General features: G+C 39.5%; 2 protein-coding genes and 1 non-coding gene across 11 annotated transcripts in view; 1 reads left to right on the top strand and 2 right to left on the bottom strand.

Annotated features, from left to right (window-relative positions):
- The window catches only part of LOC101058341 (RNA polymerase-associated protein LEO1-like), a 38,695-nt gene extending 18,778 nt beyond the window's left edge, over positions 1-19,917 (top strand). The window contains exons 8-9 of the transcript XR_010151678.1: positions 7,304-7,458; positions 19,545-19,917. The gene's annotated coding sequence lies outside the window, so the exon portion shown is untranslated. The remainder of the gene's footprint in view (positions 1-7,303; positions 7,459-19,544) is intronic.
- TMOD3 (tropomodulin 3) overlaps positions 1-22,493 on the bottom strand; it is a 117,525-nt gene that overhangs the window by 35,064 nt on the left and 59,968 nt on the right. For 7 of the 9 annotated variants that reach the window (XR_010151672.1, XR_008539581.2, XR_010151673.1 and 4 more), the window contains exons 6-11: positions 18,088-18,218; positions 15,512-15,619; positions 11,737-11,880; positions 9,993-10,137; positions 3,386-3,472; positions 1,100-1,238 (exon numbers count right to left, since the gene is read on the bottom strand). Coding sequence is in view for 1 of the 9 variants with exons in the window: in XM_523077.8 (XP_523077.2) it covers positions 3,438-3,472; positions 9,993-10,137; positions 11,737-11,880; positions 15,512-15,619; positions 18,088-18,218 (563 nt within the window). In the remaining 8 variants the exon portion in view is untranslated. Of the gene's footprint in view, positions 1-180; positions 3,473-9,992; positions 10,138-11,736; positions 11,881-15,511; positions 15,620-18,087; positions 18,219-22,493 lie in introns of those variants that run through there. The other 2 variants (XR_001709967.4, XM_523077.8) reach the window with 2 other exon arrangements.
- LOC112205814 (U6 spliceosomal RNA) lies at positions 4,935-5,036 on the bottom strand. The gene has a single exon (XR_002939897.1). It is a non-coding gene; the product is annotated as a U6 spliceosomal RNA (small nuclear RNA).

Genomic DNA, 22,493 nt, shown 5'->3' with positions numbered 1-22,493 from the left:
TCCTCCATGTTGGTCAGGCTGGTCTCGAACTCCTGACCTCAGGTGATCCGCCCACCTCGGCCTCCCAAAGTGCTAGGAGTATAGGCGTGAGCCACCACACCCGGCCCAAAACATTTTTTAAAATAATTTTTATTATGTCATGGAATCCTCTTTTTAAATAAAAACACAACAGATACTCGGTCAACTGGAAAACAATTTATAGAATTCTATTTACATGTAACTTCTCCAGAGTGCACATCTTATACAAAGCAAGGATGTGGGTTATTTCAATCAAATAACATGAAGTCGCAATTAAATGACCAAGCTAACTCTCCTTGAAGTCTCTAACCATCTGATAATTTATTTAATACAAAATGCTCATTTGGTCTTTTAAATGACAGGCAACTTTGAAAGTGTATTTCACCTATTCTTGAGAATTCTACTAGGCTTTAGCTACAAGAATATAGCACCAAAATCCATTTCAATAATATTAATATTTGCCACGAATATTGAATTTTTAATACATACAATTTCATGTAGGAATACTGGAAAAATTCAGACAAATATGAGTATAACATTTTATAAAATGGGTAATAAAAAGCTTTTTTAAAAATAGCAATTTAAAAACACAAAGAATATTCTTTTAAATAACCAGATAAGCTGGTTAGACTACAAAACCTAAGGTCTCAGAAAACCTTTGGCTTAAAAATTAAGACTATTGCAAAACCCTAATCTATCTATTATAAAATTTTAGAGCAATTTAGAAATACTGAAAGTTACTAAGAGGTGCCAGATTTTTAAAGATTGAAGTAAACCCGATTTTTCTCCCTTATAATTTTGGAAAGATTTTGTAAATTCAATTGGATGAATGTTCATATTTAATGTCACTTATGAAGAAATCATTTCTTTCAGTTACACAATGAACTACTATAATGCAGAATTGAAATGGTACAAGCAAAATACTCAACTTCATACTTTGATAAATAATACATGAAAAAGATATTACCCATAAGTATGATGCAAAATTTTAGGTAGAGTCCCACTTACCTATATTAAAAACAAAAACAAAAACAAAACTTAAGGGATGAAGGGGGAACTATTTATCAACTAATTGACTTACAGGACAATGCAAACGAGGATGCCTGACTGAAAGTCTAGGTGACCAATTCTTTCTGGTAGCCTGAGATGCCTGCTCCATGCCTGACTCCCAATCTTGCTGGAACTGTGCAGTCTCCATAAAATCAAGTACAATCAAAAAGCTGCATATGCGGGGAAAAAAAAAGAGAGGAGAAGAGAGGGAGGGAGAGAAATAGGTAAATAGAGAAGGTAGGAAGGGAGAGGGATGGAGGCAAGGGAGGCAAGAAAGCAAGTAAGTGAGCCTTGCTAACTTAGAAAAATATCAGTGGCCTTTAACTGACAGGGAATAGTGCAAAGTTAACCTTTGGCCCCTACAAAACATTGGATACTGATGTAAAAAACAAAACAAAACAAAACCAAAAAACCAAAACAAACCAAAACAAACAAACAAAAAAAAAACAGAGAAACACCACAGTTCTTATGAGGGAAGCTTAGCCTGTTAAGAAGGCTTATTACCATAGCACACAAGAAGCTGCCTTGCTTATTAGATAAACTGTCCAGCCCAAGCCAAAGTAGCAGACATATTGCAATTCAATTTCAAAAAGTTTGTTTGTTTGTTTTTTGAGACAGAGTCTTGCTTTGTCACCCAGACTGCAGTGCAGTGGTACGATCTCGGCTCACTGCAACCTCCATCTCCCAGGTTCAAGCAATTCTCCTGCCTCAGCCTCCCGAGTAGCTGGGATTACAGGTGTGCACCACCACACCTGGCTACTTTTTTGATTTTTAGTAGAGACAGGGTTTCACCATGTTGGCCAGGCTGGTCTTGAACTCCTGACCTTAAGTGATCCACCCATTTTGGCTTCCCAAAAGTGCTGGGATTACAGGCGTGAGCCACTGCGCCCGGCCCAAAAAGTTTAAAAAAAATTAATAATGATTAGCCACCTTGCCTTCCTCAGAAATGAGACTTTTCCCTTCAGAAAAATCTCTGTAAATGATACAGCCAGGCCTGAATTTTGAGGCCAGGGTTACCTCAGATTCCATTCCTCCCTGTTTTCTGCAGCTGTAAATGCCTCTGCCATCTCCTGCTCCAGGGGCTGCCCTGAGACAGAACATGAATACAAGTCCAGACCCTCTACCCAGCATCAGCTCTGCAGTCTCAAATCAGTCTCCCGACCACAGTACTCTATTCAATTGTTCACCTTAATACTTTGAGCAAGAAAGACTGCTTTTATTATAGAAATGACTTTTATAAATATTGATAAAAGTATAAGATGAAAGGAAGCATATACTAAAAATTAGATTTATGAAGAATAGCAGTTTTCCTTCTTGGTTGGAAGATTTGTAGCAGTGATTAAATACTGTTTATGCAATTCTGCACTGCACATAGGAACTCCTTCGGATATGGTGTAACACCAAGTAATTTACATACATGCCAGCTTCCAACTGACTTACAGTAACCATCAGTTTAAACGACTGTTTTGCAAGTGCCTCATACTGGAAATCTATCATATTTATTATCTTTGATTTCATTGTTTAACAGTTTTCTTTTTTCTCTTACCCTAAATAACTAAGAGTTGGCTGTACGCCTTTTTTGGGGGGTGGGGAGGGAGGTGGTGAAAACAGCTTTTATTTTTTACTATTAGCTTCCACAAAAATTTAATAATGCCCACATTAAAATGAAACACTGGAATGAACTTCGACCTCACTATACTTTTAAATAAAGTATGTAACCTGGCAAAGCTGATGACTTTAAGAAAACCTGGGTGTTGCTACGTCACATCAGACAAGTGCAGTAACCTGGAATGCACAGACAACCACCCTCTCTCCCTGGAGACCTGCTTTAGCTCCTACACAGATGACTAGATTTTGAGTTAACTGTTTTAACATTCTGGCATTTTGTTCTCTTGATAAAGAAAAATCACACCCTTGCCAAGTTCATGTATTTTAAAAAATGGAAAACTCTTCAGGTCACGGAGTGAAGAAAACACTTAAGTGTTTTATGTCTAAATGAAGCAATAACAATTCTGATACCAGCAACATCCCTTTTGATTTAAAAAAGATTGGTCCTCACAATGTTCAAATTATTCTACACAAATGACCTGTGAAATTTTTTACAAATGTATTTTTTTGCCCAAGATTCATCATAAATCATTCAATTAAACTAAATTAAAATTGATTTTAGCAGAAAGTAGAAATGTTTCAGAATATAAAATATCACATTACTGATTTTACAATTTGATAACAACTAAAAAAAAAAATGCATGTCACTAAAAAAATTTTTCCAGTCTTTTCCCTTCTACCCAGGAAAATTTTATATGATGTCACCAACATGAGCCCTTGGTGATCTTCTGAAGTCTTCCAAAGATTACACCTTTGCAGACTTACTGGTGATCTCCTTCAACTCGTCTCTTACGCACTATGAGAAAAATAAAAGAAACTATGTTAGAAATCCCTATTAGTTTTTACAATGGTAACTTGCTTATAACAAGCAAGTTTCTGCATAATCCAGTTATAAGTTTTACAAAATTGAAATGTCCATTTCCAGTTCACATGACCACTAATTAAAAAAAAAAAAAAACCTACTTCCCATCATTCACCACTGTCATTTACTTGTTGAGAACCAAGGGGCTTCAACAAAAGAATTACATGCCCTAAGCTCAATGACTCATAGCTGTGCTTACACAGCAGCAGCACTAGAAATCTAAAACAGAATGGTCAGCAATCATCTACAAGTCATTTGTTTTTGTTTATTTTTGACTTTGTAATTTATTAATAAAACAGACATTAGGTCTCACTATCTTGCCTAGGCTGGTCTTGGACTCCTGAGCTCAAGTGATCTGCCCGCCTCAGCATCCCAAAGTGCTGGGATTACAGGTGTGAGCCACTGCGCCCAGCCCAAGTCATTTGTTTACTGAAAAAGTACATACTCAGGTTTTAAAAAACAGCGAATAAATTAGTGTGTTAAATTTTGAAGTGACATTCAGGCAGCTGGGGTTAGAACATATTAAAAGTAACTACTTGCATGCTCTCCTGATTAGACACTACAATGTATTTCCTTAGGCTGTAAAAGAATATACCAAAAACATTTTTGTCATTTTTATAGGTAAGTGATTTGCTACTGCTTTCTGAACTTTCCTTCGTCTCCTGTAATATAAACCAGTTCAGGGTCTGATAAAACAACAAATGCAAAGTAATGAAAATCTCAGACCCTGGTAATATGGTGTGGTCACTTCTGGCTACCATAAACTTTGGCTGCCTAAGTGGCCAGTCAACTAGCTCAGCTTTTGCAGCAAAGAACGGTACATGTATGTATCTGAGACTACCAGCCTCTTCCTGGACTGGTGATGCCAAACTACTCAGGGGTGTTCTCTAGTAGCAGAACAAGGTCTTCAACTTCAGATCTTGCTACCTGCACTCTCACCTATCAGCCACTAGAGAGCATTCATTGAGTGCCACCAATTCAGGGCTCTCAGCATTGTGGCCGGCTCCTAGAGAGGACAAAAACCACAGGTTCCAGAGTTGATGACAAATAGAGTGAATCACGGCTCTGTCACTTCTGTAGTGTGTACTTTGGCCTAAATTGGCTGTTTGACAGAGGAACTAGAAGCCAACAGTTGCACCTGGTGTCCTGGCCAGGCCATAGACACTCTGCTCTTGTGCTATTCTGACTGCTGACTTCTGTTTGTCGGCCTTTAATAGATAAGACCATACATTCAGATGACGTATATAAAATCTTGTTCAGCCATAGGCTGGGTGCTTGCTTGAAAATAAAACCAGAAGGACTAAAGTATCAGGTTCCCACGAACATTTTTATACTTATCTAATTAAGTTCGCCTGACTCTTAAGTTTATTTTATTTATTTTTTGCCAGAACTCAATAAAAATAGGGATTGCTTCATGAATGTCTGTGTCATCCTTGCAAGGGGCCATGCTCATCTTCTCTGTATCATTCCAATTTTAGTGTATGTGCTGTCAAAGCAAGCAACCGACTCTAATTTTAATCCATGCTAACAAAGACAAGTTTCATGTGTTCACTGAAGTATTAAGAAAAAAAATTAAATGGAGACTTGAGCCCTCAAATATCAAATCATGTATATAGATCTCTGAAAAATATAGAAATGTCTGAAAGGCAAACTTCAGATAATTCTTTTTTTTTTTTTTTTTGAGACGGAGTTTTGCTCCTGTTGCCCAGGCTGGAGTGCAATGGCGCGATCTCGGCTCACCGCAACCTCCACCACCCAGGTTCAAGCAATTCTCCTGCCTCAGCCTCCTGAGGAGCTGGGATTACAGGCATGCAACACCACACCTGGCTAATTTTGTACTTTTTAAGGTAGAGACGGGGTTTCTCCATGTTGAGGCTGGTCTCAAACTCCTGACCTCAGGTGATCCGCCCGCCTCAGCCTCCCAAAGTGCTGGGATTACAGGCGTGAGCCACTGCGCCCAGCCCAGATAATTCTTTAGGGTAGAACATTTCAAAGAAAATTTTGAATTGCAGCAGGGTTTGGATGTTACTGGCATACCACTTCAGATGCTAAAATGCATGTTATAGAAAAGATCTACAGGACAGAGTGCAGCAAACAAAAAAGGTCTAGAAAATGGAATATGCAGTTAACTAGTGTAAAGATAGTAATGTGAGACTCAAAGGTAAATACAATATTGCATGTATACCATAGAACCTCTTTGCTGTTACAGCTGTGACACTTCTTAGCTGGAGAGATGGAGAGCAGGTAGAATTATTTCAATGAATAGCTGAGACTAAGAAAACAGTGAGAGAGGGAACGATGTTATCAAAATCAGAACTCAAGGATCTGATAAAGCCCCATCTACAAGGTGAAAAAGAACTATATGCCCAGGAGATTCTGTACAAGTTTCAAGTCTTGTTCTTTGATTATCTCTTTTGAGTTAGTACATATCAGGCTGCTAAGACCAATATGTCAGAAAACATGGTCTTCAGGCTTATCAATCTTTATCTATTAGGCAGAGGTCAGAGTATACAGCTGAAAAAAAGTTAAGCTGAGCAGAAGAATGAGAGGTTGCTGCCGCTGTGTGCACAACAGAGGACAATGGGGCAACGGGCCATTTCTGACCCCTCTTTCTCACCTGGTGCTCACTTGTTATCTTCCAGCAATTCCTCAGCTCATCCTCTAGATGGCAGGCTTATAAATTTTGCCCTATTAACAATTCTTTGGATCTGGTCCAATTTCTTACCAAAACACACTCCACTGATATAGGTTGTCAATACGCCACCATTAGTTAATTGCGAATGTCCTAACTAACTTCATTTTCTAACTCTAATAGAGCAATAAGAGCAGTTTTTGTTTTTGAAGTATCTTAATCATGTATTCGGTGGCCTCTAATGGCTCTCTAATGCCTTCTGCATAAAATCCAAATAAATCAAAGTTCTTTAACCATGTAATTTCAGTGTATTCTACCAACACTCCCTCTTAAATTTATTTATATCATTTTTTTTTTTTTTAGACAAAGTCTCACTCTGTAGCCCAGGCTGGAGTACAGTGGTGCAATCTTGGCTCACTGCAACCTCCGCCTCCTGGGTTCAACCAATTCTCATGCCTCACCCTCCCGAGTAGCTAGGATTGCAGGTACCTGCCACCACACCTGGCTAATTTTTGTATTTTTAGTTTCACCATGTTGGCCAGGCTGGTCTCAAACTCCTGACCTCAGGTGATCCACCCACCTGGGTCTCTCAAAGTGCTTGGATTACAGGCGTGAGCCACTGCACCCGGCCTCAATCTGCTGATACCACTTTTTAAATGTTAGCTTTAAACAACAAGTACTCATTGAAAGTTTATTCAGGAGCCAGCATCATGATATAAGAGTCAGTTCTTAAAATCCACAGGCTGCCATCAGCATATAATTAACTTGCTTGCTCTCAAATTTGAGCTTTTATCTATAATTGCCCTATCCAGGAATGTGCTTATTGTCATTTCATGCATGAGACCCACGTTTGAAAATCTAGTTTGGATCAGAATGAAACAGTGTAACTGGGAGTCTAGAGAGTTCCCGGAACAAAGCTGCTTGCTTTCTCTCGCTTCTGCTTTGGGTCAGAACACAGCTTCTTCGACAAGGTCTTCTCTTCCTCTATCACACACCACTGTGCACGGCTATTCAATTGCTCAGAGACAACATAAAGCAGCCTAGGAAATGGTTTTCATTTGCACCCCCCACACCCCATCTTGCATTTGCCCAAATCTCCCTCACTCTAACACTGGACATTTCTTTTCTTACAGAAATGCAGGCAAAGTGTCTACCAAAACAGGCTTCACAAAAAAGCACAACTGCTGAAGCCTTGCAAAGGTCAGCGCCCCTGCCGTGACGTTTATAGACATTCACTGTACAGCTCCTGGAGGGACAGCTGCTGGAATCACCTGCCTCCTGGAGGGAGGTAAGTAACAGAGCTGGTTGGGGCTTGTTAAGATAGTTTCCAAGGAGAGGAAAAATGGAGGATACTTCTGGCTTAGTTTATGGCTATTCAGGTACCAGAAAATTATAACTTTGAGAGAGTTCAAATTCTACCACTTATTTATTCACTTAATCCAGTTTTCTTAAGTACCTATTGTGTGTCAGGCATGGTTTTAAAAGAGTTGGGATTCAATAGTCGGACATGGCCCCTGCCAACAACATAGTCCCTGCCCTCAAAAAGCATATAGTCTTTGGAAGTAAGACTACTACATATAATTAGTTTTCTGAGTAAAAGGCAATTTAAAAAATGGGACAAATGCTGTGATAAGTAGAGGACATATGGGGCACACCTGCTTAAGATGTATAACAATGATGAACTCAGAAACTCAAATATCCACTCAATACTGGAGAAACAAGCCAGGGTTTCTGAGTGTGAAATGCCTACAACCCAAATCCCATCACAGACTAAATCAGAACCTCTAAGGAAACTCGCTCTGTCACTTTTCTGTAGTGTGTTTTTTGGCAAGTTAGTTAACTTCTTTGAGCCTCAACTTATCCTGCACAACAGGAGAACAACAGTATCTGTACCTCGTGGCTGTGTAGCGCACTAATGAGAACATAGTAAACATTCAATAGAGCACTTGGCTTCATTATCCATCAAAGTAGGGTTATGTGATGGTCATGAGGCCCTGGTCAACCATCTTTTTGGGGTGAAGAAAGCCATTTTAAGCCAATAATCTATGTGTTTTTAAAGCTTTCCAATTATTTATGAAGTCCAGCTAGAACTTCTTTATGAAGTTCTCTTAAAACGCTGCTCTAAGAAGCCAAATTAAACGCCTGAAGGAAAAAATAGAAGCTAACTAGTGAAGCAATACTAAAACAATTAGCATGACTTTGCAGACTACATTTGGAATCAACAATACACCAAAACACACCAATTTTCTATTTTCAAAAGCAAGCAGCTAACATCTCTTCTGGGAAACCACAGTCATACAAAGGACAGAAAGAGTTTGAGCTAATATTTTCCACGTGATCGGGATTAAAGAAATGAAGTGTTATATTTTCCTGCTCCAGAAACTTTTACAGAATGCGAACTCAAATATGGCTGAAGCTTAAGAGAATGGCAACACGTTGAAATGTCACTCCTTTTGAGAAGTCTTGTTTTACTTCTTGTCTAAGAGGCATCTTTAAAAATACTTCAATGGCAAACATCCTAATTTAAAAGAGTCAACTTTTGGAAACATGTAGAAATAAAATTCTAAGTACCATATTCTTTAATTCAGCCTTGGCTGGAAAGTCTATTTCAAACAGAAGCCACAAGCCTCAAGCAATTAAATAGGAACCATAGGAGAATGAGAGATTACTGACCTAGATGTATGCAGTGAGAAGACAGTTCCACAACAGTCCTTTTAGGAAGACGAGCAAACACCTACATACCAGACTATAAAACCTGGGTGAGGGCCCAGGTGTGGTGGCTCACGCCTGTAATCCCAGCACTTTGGGAGGCCGAGGCGGGCGGATCGTGAGGTCAAGAGATTGAGACCATCCTGGCCAACATGGTGAAACCCCATTTCTACTAAAAATACAAAAATTGGCCGGGCGCGGTGGCTCACGCTTGTAATCCCAGCACTTTGGGAGGCAGTGGCGGGTGGATCATCAGGTCAGGAGATCGAGACCATCCTGGCTAACACGGTGAAACCCTGTCTCTACTAAAAATACAAAAAAAATTAGCCGGGCGAGGTGGCGGGCGCCTGTAGCCCCAGCTACTCAGGAGGCTGAGGCAGGAGAATGGCGTGAACCTGGGAGGCGGAGCTTGCAGTGAGCCGAGATCGTGCCACTGCACTCCAGCCTGGGCGACAGAGCAAGACTCTGTCTCAAAAAAAAAAAAAAAAAAAAAAAAATTAGCTGGGCACGGCGCGCACGCCTGTAGTCCCAGCTACTCGGGAGGCTGAGGGAGGAGAATCACTTGAACCTGGGAGGCGGAGGTTGCAGTGTGCCGAGATGGCGCCACTGCACTCCTGCCTCGCAACACAGCGAGGCTCCGTCTCAAAAAAAAAAAAAAAAAAAAAAAATCAACAACAAAAAACCTGGGTGAGAAATATAATTATTCTCTATTTTATATATTTCTACATCCACATTCTATCATATAAAATTGAATTTCTATCTGGGTCCGCTTGATTAAAAGGCCAAAAAACTTTCCGATAATGTTGAAATCTTTGTTTCAATAGTTCCAAGGACTGATCTGTAACTGAGAACAAATTGTTTGTTGTAGAAAACTGGTCACTTAAAACTATGAAAAACGCTTGTCACAGGAAGCTGATTTTACCCATTGACCCAATCATCACAACCTCACTTTAATTGAACTTGAATTCAATCAGTATATAAAGGACCATGCAGATTTTAGAAACAAAGGCCAAATAACTTCTCTGTTAGAATTTATTCTTAAGAGGGAAAGAAGTTCCCCCAATACGTTAGCTTGTGATAGAACTCAGAAACTTGATCGATACTATGTCTTACCTAAGTCATTGTTTTTTGTTATAGCATTAGCTGCTCTGGTTCGTGGTCCCTGCTGTGTAAACTGATATCCAAATTTAAGGATATTTGTATTTTCCTCAAGCATCTTGGCCATTTCCAATTCTACAGCTGTCCCCAACTGCTGCCTCTGGAGTAATTAGAAAAAAAGAACAATATTAATAAACTAGATCAAAATACTTTTCAAGGTAAATTAAGACATTCAGGCACATGCTAATTCTTTGATCTCTTTAAATGTTCCCAATTCCTACAACATATACATAGTTCAGTAGTTCCAAGGACTGATTTGTAACTGAGAACAAATTGTTTGTTGTAGAAAACTGGTCACTTAAAGCTATGAAATGTTTGTCACAGGAAGGGGATTTTACCCATTGACCCAATCATCACCACAGCCTCACTGGAACTTTATACACACACACACACACACACACACACACACACACACACACACACACACAACTTTTTAAAGTTCAGTAATATGATCATATAGACATCAAAAAAGTGTGAATTACTATAAGGACATATCACTTCATACCCACTAGGATAAGTATAATAAAAAAGATAGATAATAACAAGTGTTGGCAAGAATGTGGAAAAATGGGGACATTGCTGGGAGGAATGTAAAATGGTACAGCTACTGTGGAAAACTGGCTGCTGCTCAAAAAGTTAAACATAGAGTTACCATGTGACCCAGCAATACACTCCTAGCTATATACTGAAGAGAGATGAAAATCTATGTCCATGTTAGAGTTTGTAATGAATGTTCACAGCAGCATTATTTCTAGTGGCCCGTATGTGGACACACCCCAAATGGAATAGAATATTATTCAGTCATAAAAGAATGAGGTCCTGATGTATGCTACAATACAGATGAACCTCCAGAACATTATGCCAGGTGAAAGAAGCCAGGCACAAAAAGATCAAATATTGTTTGATTCCACAGATATAAGCTGTCCAGAATAGGCAAATCCTAAGAAACAGAAAGTGGATGAGTGATTGCCAGAGCCTGGTGAGAGGGGTGAATGGGGAGTGACTGCTAATGGGTATGGGGTTTCTTTTTGGGGTAATGAAAATGTTCTGGAATTAGTGGTAATGGCTGCAAAACTCTACAAATATACTAAAAACCATTTAGCTGTATACTTTAAGAAAATGAATTTTACTGTATGTAATTATATCTCAATAAAAAAATGAAAAACATGGATTAAGAAGCACTGGGTTAAATTTTAAGACATAATCCTCTTTTCCACCTTCATAGTTTACAAAATGTATTTACTTTGAAGGACTGAAGGAGACATTTAACAAATATTTTTTCAAATAACTGGAGTTATTTTTTCAAATAAAAAAATTAATAGCTACTCTGGATGGAAACATTTCTAACATGTATCTCTCTGCCTTTTACAAAAACCCTACAATGTGGACCTTGCCAGCACAGAGCTGCAAAATTGGAAGGTGGACTAGGTCACATGTAAGAGTCCTCTCAGTTCAAACTAGATAGCCATCTAAATTCTCTTAAAATGATCTAGGGAGAGTATACACCTTTACATTGTATACACTGTTATATACACTGAGTTAATATTCTAGATACCCCAAATGTCAGCTCTCCTTTCAGCCCAGCATCTTCCAACAGGGATCCCTGACAGCCCGCCTCCCATCCCCATCCTGAGTCGCCAAGCCCTACACAGCAGCGTGGGCTGTAGCTTCCTCGACGTTATTATTGTAGAACATTGACCTGATTGTCAATCTTGAGCTCTGCCAGGGTTTCATTATCTCTTAACGCATCAATCAGTGCCAGAATCCCAACTCCCGTGATAAAGTTGGACTCCACATTTAAGCTCTTCAAAGTTTTGTTCACTTTCAGCATTTCTGCAAAAGCCTAGAAATTAGAGAAAATATTGAGATTAAAATTTGATACAGTACCTACTACATATTGTACATGCCATAAATATATTAATTAACATAACTGCCTTAATGTTTGTCATTAGTTGTTTCAGTTTGACACAGTAGCCCATAGCTCTCACATGTACAGTTGTCCCTCAGTATTTGTTGGGGGTTGGTTCCAGGACCATCTGCAGATACCAAAATCTTCAGATGCTCAAGTGCCTTATATAAAATGGCATAGTATTTGCATATAACCTGCACACATGCTCCTGTATACTTTTCATTACCTCTAGGTTACTTAATATACCTAATACAATGCCTACACATCACTTCATTTTTGTGGATTCAACATAGTACCCGGCATACAGCAAATTCATATTTTGCTTTTGGAAATTCATAGAATTTTTTTCCAAATATTTTTTATCTGAAGTTGGTTGAACTCATGGATGACTGTATCTACTTTTCTTTCTTTTTTTTTTTTTTTTGAGACAGGGTCTTGCCCTGTCACCCAGGCTGGAGTGCAGTGGCATGATCACAGCTCACTGCAACCTCTGCCTCCTGGGCTCAATTGATCTTCCCACCTCAGCTTCCTGAGTAGCTGAGACTACAGTTGTGTGCCACCATGCCCGGCTAATTTTTGTATTTTTTGTAGAGATGGGGTTTCACCATGTTGCCCAGGCTGGTCTCAAACTCCTGGGCTCAAGCAATCCACCCACCTCGGCTTCCCAAAGTGCTGGGATTACAGGTGTGAGCCACTACACCTGGCCTGTACCTATTTTTCATATGTACCCAGTCATAATCTTTCGATTTTTTGGTCACATGTAATTCCCCATTGGTGACATTCTCTACTCCTCATTCCCTACTTCATGCTTCTTTCTTCTGTCTCTCTCACTCTTTCAGTTTCTGTGTTAGACCAACTTCATCAATGTCGCTGTAACATCTTTTCTTATTTGGGTCTTGCTGTAGCTGGATCATGTGAAGCCAAAATGAGGGTAAATTATGTACTAATTTCCAAGGCAGGGGCCAAAAGAAATGGTCAAGGCAGAAGGCCAGAAAAGAACACAGATAACCAGAACCAGAAGAGCACAAAGGCCATTGAGAAGAAGGGGCTAATAAAATATTAAATTCCTCAAGTAATGGTATGTCTTCAATCTGCTTCTATTTCATTTCTCATAGGATACAGTACAGTGTTAGACATTTGACTCAGTGCTTAATAAGTACCATATTGATTAATTAACAGAAGCCTACAAGTGAAAAAAGAAAGAGGAGGGAGACTGGGAAGGAAAGAAAAAGAGACAGAGGTAGGAAGAGAGAAGAAGGGAAGGAAGGAGGGGAAGGAAAGAGAGAGAAAAAAGAAGAATGATCATGAGTTTATATAAAACAGCCCCTTAGAGGGATCAAAAGCAAGGTTAAACTACAGAAAATATGGGTAAGACCAAGCTTAAAGTTAAAGGAAAGGCAATAGGGCGTAGAGATACTAAAAAAACTGTGGCTGTTATCTACATACTTGTCCTTTCTATTAGCAACAACTAGCTATGTGACCTGGAACAAATCCCTTATCCATACATGTATTCGAATATTACTGATGGTCTATTATTTGATTAGCACTGTCCTAGAGATTCAGAGATAAAACATATTGGTCCTTGCCTGGCAGAATGTTCATTCTAGCTGGGGAGGGACACAGATAATAAAAGTAAGCAAAGTGCAATGTTAGAGGGTAAAAAGAAAAAAGGCACAATAGGGTAGATGGGGAATACTGGGGGTGGGAATGGGGTTGGTATTTTATATAGCACGGTCAGGAAAAGCCTCAACTAGAAGGTGACATTTGAGCAAAGAGTCAAAGTGATAAGACAAAGCTAAGTGGATTATTTTAGGAAGAAAGTTCAAGGCAGAAGGAACAAATGTACATGCCCTGATATGGGAGTCCACATGGCATGCTGAAGAAGGCTGTATGGCTAGAGTAGAATGAAAGAAAGGGCAAGTAAATGAGATGAGGTCCACTCATGTGAAGCCTTATAAGGCCACTGAAAGATTTTTATTTTTACTCTTAATGAGATGGGAAGCTGCTAGAGGGTTCTCCGAATAGGAATGAGGTCATTTAACTTAAGTTTTAAAAGAATCACTCTTGGTGCTATGTAAAGAACTGACTTTGGGGTAGGTAAAATAGATGAAGGTAACCCAATTAGGAGGCTGTTGCAATAATCCAGGTGGGAAAAGATGGTGGCTTGGGTCCAGGTGGTAGTTGTGAAAATGGTGAGAAGTGGTTGGATTCTGAAATATTTTGAAGATAGGGCCAAAGGTAGGTTTAAGTTGCAAGAAAGGGATGTCGAGAATGATTCCATTAGTTTTTTTTTTTTTTTTTTTTTTTTTGCTGGGCGTGGTGGCTCACGCCTGTAATCCTAGCACTTTGGGAGGTTGAGGTGGGCGGATCACAAGGTCAGGAGCTCGAGACCAGCCTGGCCAATATGGTGAAACCACATCTCTACTATAAATACAAAAATTAGCCAGGTGTGGTGGCGCATGCCTGTAATCCCAGCTACTCAGGAGGCTGAGGCAGGAGAATTGCTTGAACCCGGGAGGTGGAGGTTGCAGTGAGCCGAGATTGCGCCACTGCACTCTAGCCGGGGCAACAGAGTGAGACGCTGTCTCAAAAAAAAAAAAAAAAAAAAATTTTTTTTTTGTTTGCCTGAGCAATGAAAGATTGAAATTGCATTTAGTAAGATAGAAAACAGCAGAGAAAAACAGGCACAGGATGGAAGTCAGGAGTTTGAGGACTTACATGTAAGATGTCCATTAGACATCCAAGTAAAGCTGCTGAGGAGGTAGCTGGACATGAATACGGAGTTCAGGAGAGAGATACAAACTGTAGATAATAACACTGGTAGTCATCAGCAAGTATATGAAGATAATATATATATTTCTGAGATTACCCAGAAAGTCAGTGTAGACTGAGAAAAGAAGGACCACGTTCTGGGCCATTCCAATATTTAGAAGTTGAAGAGATATGGAGAAACCAGTACAGGGCTTTGAGAAGGAATGTCCACTGAGGTAAGGGGAGAGCCCCCAAGGGAGTGAGTGATATTCTCAAAGCTAATGAAACAAAAGGTTTATACCATGATCAAGTGGGATTTATCTCAGGAATGAAAGGTTGGTTCAACATATAAAAGTCAATCAATACACCACATTGACAGAATAAAGGACAAAAACCATATGAGCATCTCAAGAGACACAGCAAAGGCATTTAACAAAAATCCACCACTAAGGATCCATAAATGGAATCCTCTGAAGATGTTAAAATAATGTGGTAGATCCCTATGTATTGATACAACAAAACTTTAAAGATAAACAGCAGAGTGAAAAATCAAGTTGCAGAACAGCATATACTACATGATTCCATTTATGTTTTAAAAAATTCATAGGAAGGAGGGGGAAGCTGGGAGGGGGAAAAAATTCATAGGAAGGAAATACAGGAAAAAATAAACACAAAAAGCTGGTAAGTAATATACTGCCTAATAGTGAGCTAAAACATTAACTATAAAAAAGGGGTAAATCTTGTTCATAAAAATCACCACTGTAACACACCCTGGGTATGTCATAATTTTGATATTCTCAAGTCGCTTACTTACAGTAGCAACAGGGTCATTGCTCCGGGTGGCTGCAAGACTGAAACATTTCACATGTGTGTTGGTTTCCAAAGCCTTTGCAAAATCTTTTAGGGTTGGAATTGGGATATTCTTGAAAGACAATAACATAAAACATCATTACATTTCAATTTTCATTATATTTAGTTTCCATTAATCAAATATATGGTTTTTGTGCTTTAAAATGTATTCAGAAATTATACAAACACCTAAGAATTAGTCTACAAATGAATACAAATAATGCAGCTTCCTCCATAATTATCTGACTTATCTATGATGGAGCATTTGCATAAACTACTGACTCAGAGCAGAGCACATATCACCATTTCTCTAGCATTTAGGTTAAAAAAAATTCTCATTATTCTCACCTTTCATTATTCCTTTTATTTATTTATGTATTTTGAGACAGAGTTTTGCTCTTGTTGCCCAGGTTGGAGTGCAACGGCGCAATCTCAGCTCACTGCAACCTCTATCTCCCAGGTTTAAGCAACCCTCCTGCCTCAGCCTCCCAAGTAGCTGAGATTACAGGCATGCACCACCAGGTCCGGCTAATTTTGTATTTTTAGGAGAGATGGGGTTTCATCATGTTGGTCAGGCTGGTCCCGAACTCCTGACCTCAGGTGATCCATCCTCCTCGGCCTCCCAAAGTGCTGGGATTACAGGCATGAGTCACTGCGCCCAGCCTTCATTGTTCTTTTTATATGAAAATAAAAGTGGATTTACTTTTCTACAAGGAAAGAAATGAAGGAGTCCATCTCTGATGAGTACGATTCCTGAGGCAGACAGACTGTTCTCAGTCACTTAGTTTAAGCTACAAAGCACTAAGAGAGATTAACCCTACACTACTTGAAGGAGAGAAAATACTGAAGATGCTGGTTTCTCTCAGTAGTATCTTGAGACTTCAATTCCCCCTAGCCTGGTTATTTTCAGATGATTACTGTTTATTTAGAGAAAGGGATACACAGGGACCAAATTTAAAAAAATAAAAATAGGCCGGGCGCAGTGGCTCACACCTGTAATCCCAGCAGTTTGGGAGGCCAAGGTGGGCGAATCACTTGAGGTCAGGAGTTCAAAACCAGCCTGGCCAACATGGTGAAACCCCATCTCTACTAAAAATACAAAAATTAGCCAGGTGTGGTGGTGGATGCCTGTAATCCCAGGTATTCAGGAGGCTGAGACACAAGAATTGCTTGAACCTGGGGCGGGGCAGAGGTTGCAGTGAGCCAAGATCGCACCACTGCACTCCAGCCTGGGCAACAGAGCAAGACTCTGTCTCAAAAAAAAAAAAAAAGTTAGTAATCAACTATGAATATAAGCTTTCTCTGAGGCTTTCCTTCCTCTACTCACAGGAAGGATCACTCCCTAGAGGAGCACAGAAGCTTCCTTCCCTAGGCTCGAGATTTCCAGATGCTCTCCTCCGCTTGTCCTCGACTTCAAAAAAATCAAGTTTTAAAATGAGGAATTTATAATGAAGCCATTACACAATGGCTAATATCTAGATAATTTGAGTTTACTTTTTGGTAATTAATTACCCCATGTCCTCCTAATTTCTTCTTTCCTTACTCCAAGGAAGAGTTGCATTGTTTAAAACTCAAAATAAGATCCCAGAAAGCCTATTCCTAGGTGTTTACTCAAGAGAATTTAAAACATGTTCACACAAAAACCTGTGTGTGAAAAGTATATAGTGGCTGTATTAATAAACATCCCAAACTGGAAGGAACCCATATGTCTTCCAACTGATGAACAGATAAACAAACTGCAGCGTATCTGACACACTCACCATGAATGAATCTCAAATGTATTATGCTAAGAAGCCAGACCCAAAAGGCTACATACTATAGGATCAATTTATATGACATTCTGGAGAAGGCAAAATAATAGGGAAAGAAAATAGGTCAGTGGTTGTCAGGGGCTAGAGCTGGGGTTCAGAGAATGACTACAAAGGGGTATGAGAGAACTTTTGCGGTGACAGATATATTCTATATCTTGAGTGTAATGGTGGTTGTACAAAATTGTATGCACCTGTCAAAATTCATAGAACTGGACACTAAAAGGGAGAATTTTACCATATTTAAATTTTACCTCAAAAAAACAGGTTTTATTTTATTTTTTGAGATGGGACAGTGGCAGGTCTCACTATGTTGCCCAGGCTGGTCTCAAACTTTTGGGCTCAAGCCATCCTCCAGCCTCAGTCTCCCAAGTAGCTGGGATTACAGGCATGCACCACCATACCTGGCTAAGGAACCGAATTTTAAAAAAGCAAGACCCAAGAGGCTAAATGTTCTTAGAAGTGGGCAGTATTTAGAAAACCTGAGATTTATTCTGACAGTTTGTAGGGTTTACATTTTTAGATGATAAATTCTTCAAAAAGCAAGTTAGAAAATACTATACCATAATACTTCAATATCTAAAATATGAAGAAACCTATGTTAGCATACTGGTAAGAGCAAAAACTTTACCTTAAAGTAGAAAGAATTAGACTATTTTATCAACTGCCCAGCTCTCATCCTAGGTTCAACTGACTCAAAGCAATACAAAACCACTCTGATTAGCACACTTACCTTTATATTATTCAAATTAACTTCAACAAGATGAGCATCGTTTTCTTTAATTCTCTTCAAACTCTCTTCTACGTTGGTTGGATTTGGTGGCTCATCAAATACTGGAAGAATCTTTTCACCTTTGACCACATCTGCAGTGATAAATGAAAAGAGCAGGATTTGATACCATTTTTTTTTTTTTTGAGACGGAGTCTCGCACTTTCGCCCAGGCCGGAGTGCAGTGGCACGATCTCGGCTCACTGCAAGCTCCGCCTCCCGGGTTCACGCCATTCTCCTGCCTCAGCCTCCTGAGTAGCTGGGACTACAGGTGCCTGCCACCACGCCCAGCTAATTTTTTGTATTTTTAGTAGAGACGGGGTTTCACCATGTTAGCCAGGATGGTCTCTAACTCCTGACCTCATATCGACCCACCTCAGCCTCCCAAAGTGCTGGGATTACAGGCAGGAGCCACTGTGCTCAGCCTGGAGTTGATACTATTACAGTGCATGCAGATAATTGACTTGGTAACATCTCTTTCTCTCTCTCTCATACACGCATATTTATTCAAGGGGACAGATTTAAAAGTTCCATCCCCACAATTCCGAAAAGATGCTTTATGTGTTGACACATATTTATTTATTTAATTTTTTTTTTTTTTTTTTGAGATGGAGTCTTACTCTACCGCCCAGGCTGGAGTGCAGTAGCACGATCTTGGCTCACTGCGACCTCCTCCTCCCATGTTCAAGCAACTCTCCTGCCTCAGCCTCCCAAGTAGCTGGGAATACAGGCATGTGTCACCATGCCTGGCTAATTTTTGTATTTTTAGTAGAGATGGGTTTCATCATGTTGGCCAGGTTGGTCTTGAACTCCTGGCCTCAAGTGCTCTGCCTGCCTTGGCCTCCCAAAGTGCTGGGATTACAGGCAGGAGCCACTGCGCCTGGCCTTGACACATATTTAAAGCACCCAAATAAAATTTTACTGAATATAAATACCAAACATATTCAACATTTAATTTGTTTGCCATGTATCAGTCTTCAAAAATGAATATTTTCATTGTCTTAGTATATTACAAGATATTTTTACCACTCAAATATATTTGATAGCACAAGTTGATGATGCCATTTGTTTTTGGCAAAATTTAAGATAAAATAATAGTATGATAAAATCTAGCATCTCATCGTTTCTCTGAAATTTGACTGATAATTGGCATAAATGCAGTAAGAATCACAGACTTAAAGAAATATCGCCTAAATGAGAAGAATAAGGTGATGGGAGGGCACATTACCTCTTCCTCCCACGAGGAGTACTCTGCAGTGGGAAAGTGGGGAGAACTTTCTGCGAGAAAGAAGGAATAGGAAAGAGGGTAGGAATAAGGAGCAGAGAGGGAGAGGAGGTAAAGGTACACAGAAGAGCTACTGAGACAGAGGCTCCAAAATTTACTGCCCTCCCTCACTCTCACTCCCTAATCTTTACCTCAGCTACCCACACAGGAATATGATGCTTCAGATGTGAACGACAGAGGACCTGAAATCCTTGAGCCCTTTAAAGAGATCACTGTGCTCTGATGCATGTGTGTGGAGGTCTACGAACACCTATAATAGGTAAACTTTTATGGATACATTTTCTGGGGAAAACATTACTTTTTTGTGGTCATTCAAGTCAAAGACCACAAAAGGCTCACAAACTAATGAATGAGCACGAAAGAGTAAGAGCAATTGACATGGAAAGACTGACCGGGTTCAAAATGGACTACTATCTGGCTTTTTTCCTTCCTGCCTTCCTCTAGATTTTAGCAGCAAAACTCATCTTGAGACAGGGTGCACTGATTATCCAATAAATTCCATCTAAGAGTATCTTGTTACTTTCAAATATCACACACACACACAGCATCTTGAGGAGATCAACTTAGATGAAGGTTTGAAAATTACTTTCCCGAGGTCAGGTGAAAAATCTGAATATATTTAGTCTGGAGAAGTACCTATTAAAAGAAGTTATCCTAGCTGTTTTCAGATTTATCCTGTAGAAGTTGAGAAGAGACAAATTTAGTGCTGTTCTGAAAGGCTGGGTTAGAACAAGTACAGATTGCCAAGAAGCAGAACTTGGTTCAAGACAAGGAAAAGCTTCCTAATGGAGCTCTGCTCAACAACAGAGAGTGGGCTCCCTCTCACTTCAGTTCAGCAAGGTAGTCTTCAAGATAGCTAGGGAAGAACTTCCTCATTGAATGGAAAATTGAATAGTTCTAATTTTATAAAACCAAAAGATTTCTTTCCCCGTTCCACACATCCTGTGGAGTGGGGAAAGATGGAATGGGGAGAGAAATCTTAAGAGCCTTGCCCCTTAATGAAATAATGAATCCAGTCAATGGGATGCAGGAATTATTAAGCAAAAGGTTCATGGGAAACTTAAAAAGGATGGGTCAGGCTGCCTACATTTGAACCCTGTGATCAATCTCATTCCCCCAAAGAGGAAGGATTAGACTTCATAAGCTTCTTAATATGATTCAGTCACCACCCATGAAGCATTCTTGCCAAAAGGGACCTGCACCTGCATCTCATCAAGCCACCAGAACTAACAGTGTACAGAAACATAGGTGATAGAAAAACATAAAATGATACCATAAGGTTGAAATCAGCCAAATCCAGAATGTGGAAAATTCTACGAAAAATAAACCCAGTTTCTTAAAAAATAAATGGCACAGAAAAAAAAAAAAAAAAAAAAAGGAAAGAGGTTGGGGAGGAGAACTGTTAAGGAATTAAGGGAGACTAAAAAGACAAACAACCAAATGCAGTGTGTAACCTTTTTTGAGCTAATCATGAAACGACATTTTGGAGAGAACAGAGGAAATCTGGACACAGACTGGGTATTACATGATATGAAGAAAATACTGTTAATTTTTAAGTTTGATGATGGCATCATGATTACATTAAAAGAAAAGCCTTTATTTGTGAGACACACATATGGAAATATTTATAGGTATGTAATACAAATGAACAGGGTTTGCTTTAAAATACTTCAAGAAAAAAAGTAGAAGGGTTAGGAAGGGAGACAGAAGATGAATAAAACAAGGCTGGCAAATGTTAAAAACAGTGGAAACTGGGTAATGAATATATTATTCTCTCTTCTTCTATGTGTGTTTGAACATTTCTACAATAAAAGCTTAAAAATGAGAAGGGGGATGGTCAAATTACAAAACATCGTAGAAAGGAATGTTATACACATGTCTGAATGATGTAGATGTATACATATTAACTAGAAAACACGGTCGACTGCTAAGTGATACACTATATAACACGGGTTAAAATCCTTACCACTGACTTTGTGTAAAATATTGAGGTTACCCAATTATTTTAAAATGTCAGCTTTCTCACATGCAAATTAAAAATAATAATATCTATTTCATAGAACTGTTGTCAGGGCTAATAAGAGTATTCCACGTCCAAGAGCTGTGCACACAACATGGCCCACAGTAAGCATTCAAAAACAGTTGGCCAGGCACAGTGGCTCATGCCTGTAATCCCAGCACTTTGGGAGGCTGAGGTGGGCAGATCACCTGAGGTCAGGAGTTCGAGACCAGCCTGGCCAACATGGCAAAACCCCATCTCTACTAAAAAAAAAAAAAAAAAAATTAGCTGGACAAGGTGGCGTGCACCTGTCAAATCCTAGATACTCAGGTGGCTAAGGCAGGAGAAGCGCTTGAACCTGAGAGGCGGAGGTTGCAGTAAGCCAAGATGGTACCACTGCACTCCAGCCTGGGTGACAGAGCAAGACTCCGTTTCCAAAAAAAAAAAAAAATTAGCTAATAGAATTATTATTGAAAAATTAAGTTGCAATAAATATTTACAGTATAATCGATTTTTTGTAAAAAATAAGAGACTATGTATAATATGTATACATTAGTATAAACAGTGCAAAGTCTGGAAGGGTATATACAAAATTGTTAACAGGGTAGGTGGTGTTTGGGGAAGTAGAGGGCATGACGGCTGGAGACAGAGACACTTTTACCTCTTCCCATAAATACTTATGTACTGTTTAAATGTGCTACAAAGGCATGTATCACCTTGCTAATTTAAGAACACCCTATACATGAATTTATTTTTTGAGATAGGGTCTTGCACTGTTGCCCAGGCTCGAGTGCAGTAGTGTGATCACAGCTCACTGCAGCCTCAAGCTCCTGGGCTCAAGCCATCCTCCCCTCAGCCTCCCAAGTGGCTGAGACTAGAGACATGTGCCACCATGCCCAGCTAATTTTTAAAATTTTTTAGAGATGGGGGTCTACGTTTCCAATGCTGGTCCTGAACTCCTGGACTCAAGCGATCCTCCTGCCTCAGCCTCAGAAAATGAAATTACAGTCATGACCCACCACACCTGGCCCCTATAAATGACTTTCTGAAAAGCTTTGCTTTAGGCTATATAATACTTCACATCAG

This window comes from Pan troglodytes, chromosome 16, assembly GCF_028858775.2.
Source record: "Pan troglodytes isolate AG18354 chromosome 16, NHGRI_mPanTro3-v2.0_pri, whole genome shotgun sequence".
NCBI classification, from domain to species: Eukaryota; Metazoa; Chordata; class Mammalia; order Primates; family Hominidae; genus Pan; species Pan troglodytes.
The sequence above is the reverse complement of the archived record's forward strand: the minus strand, read 5'-3'. Positions and strand labels throughout refer to the sequence as shown.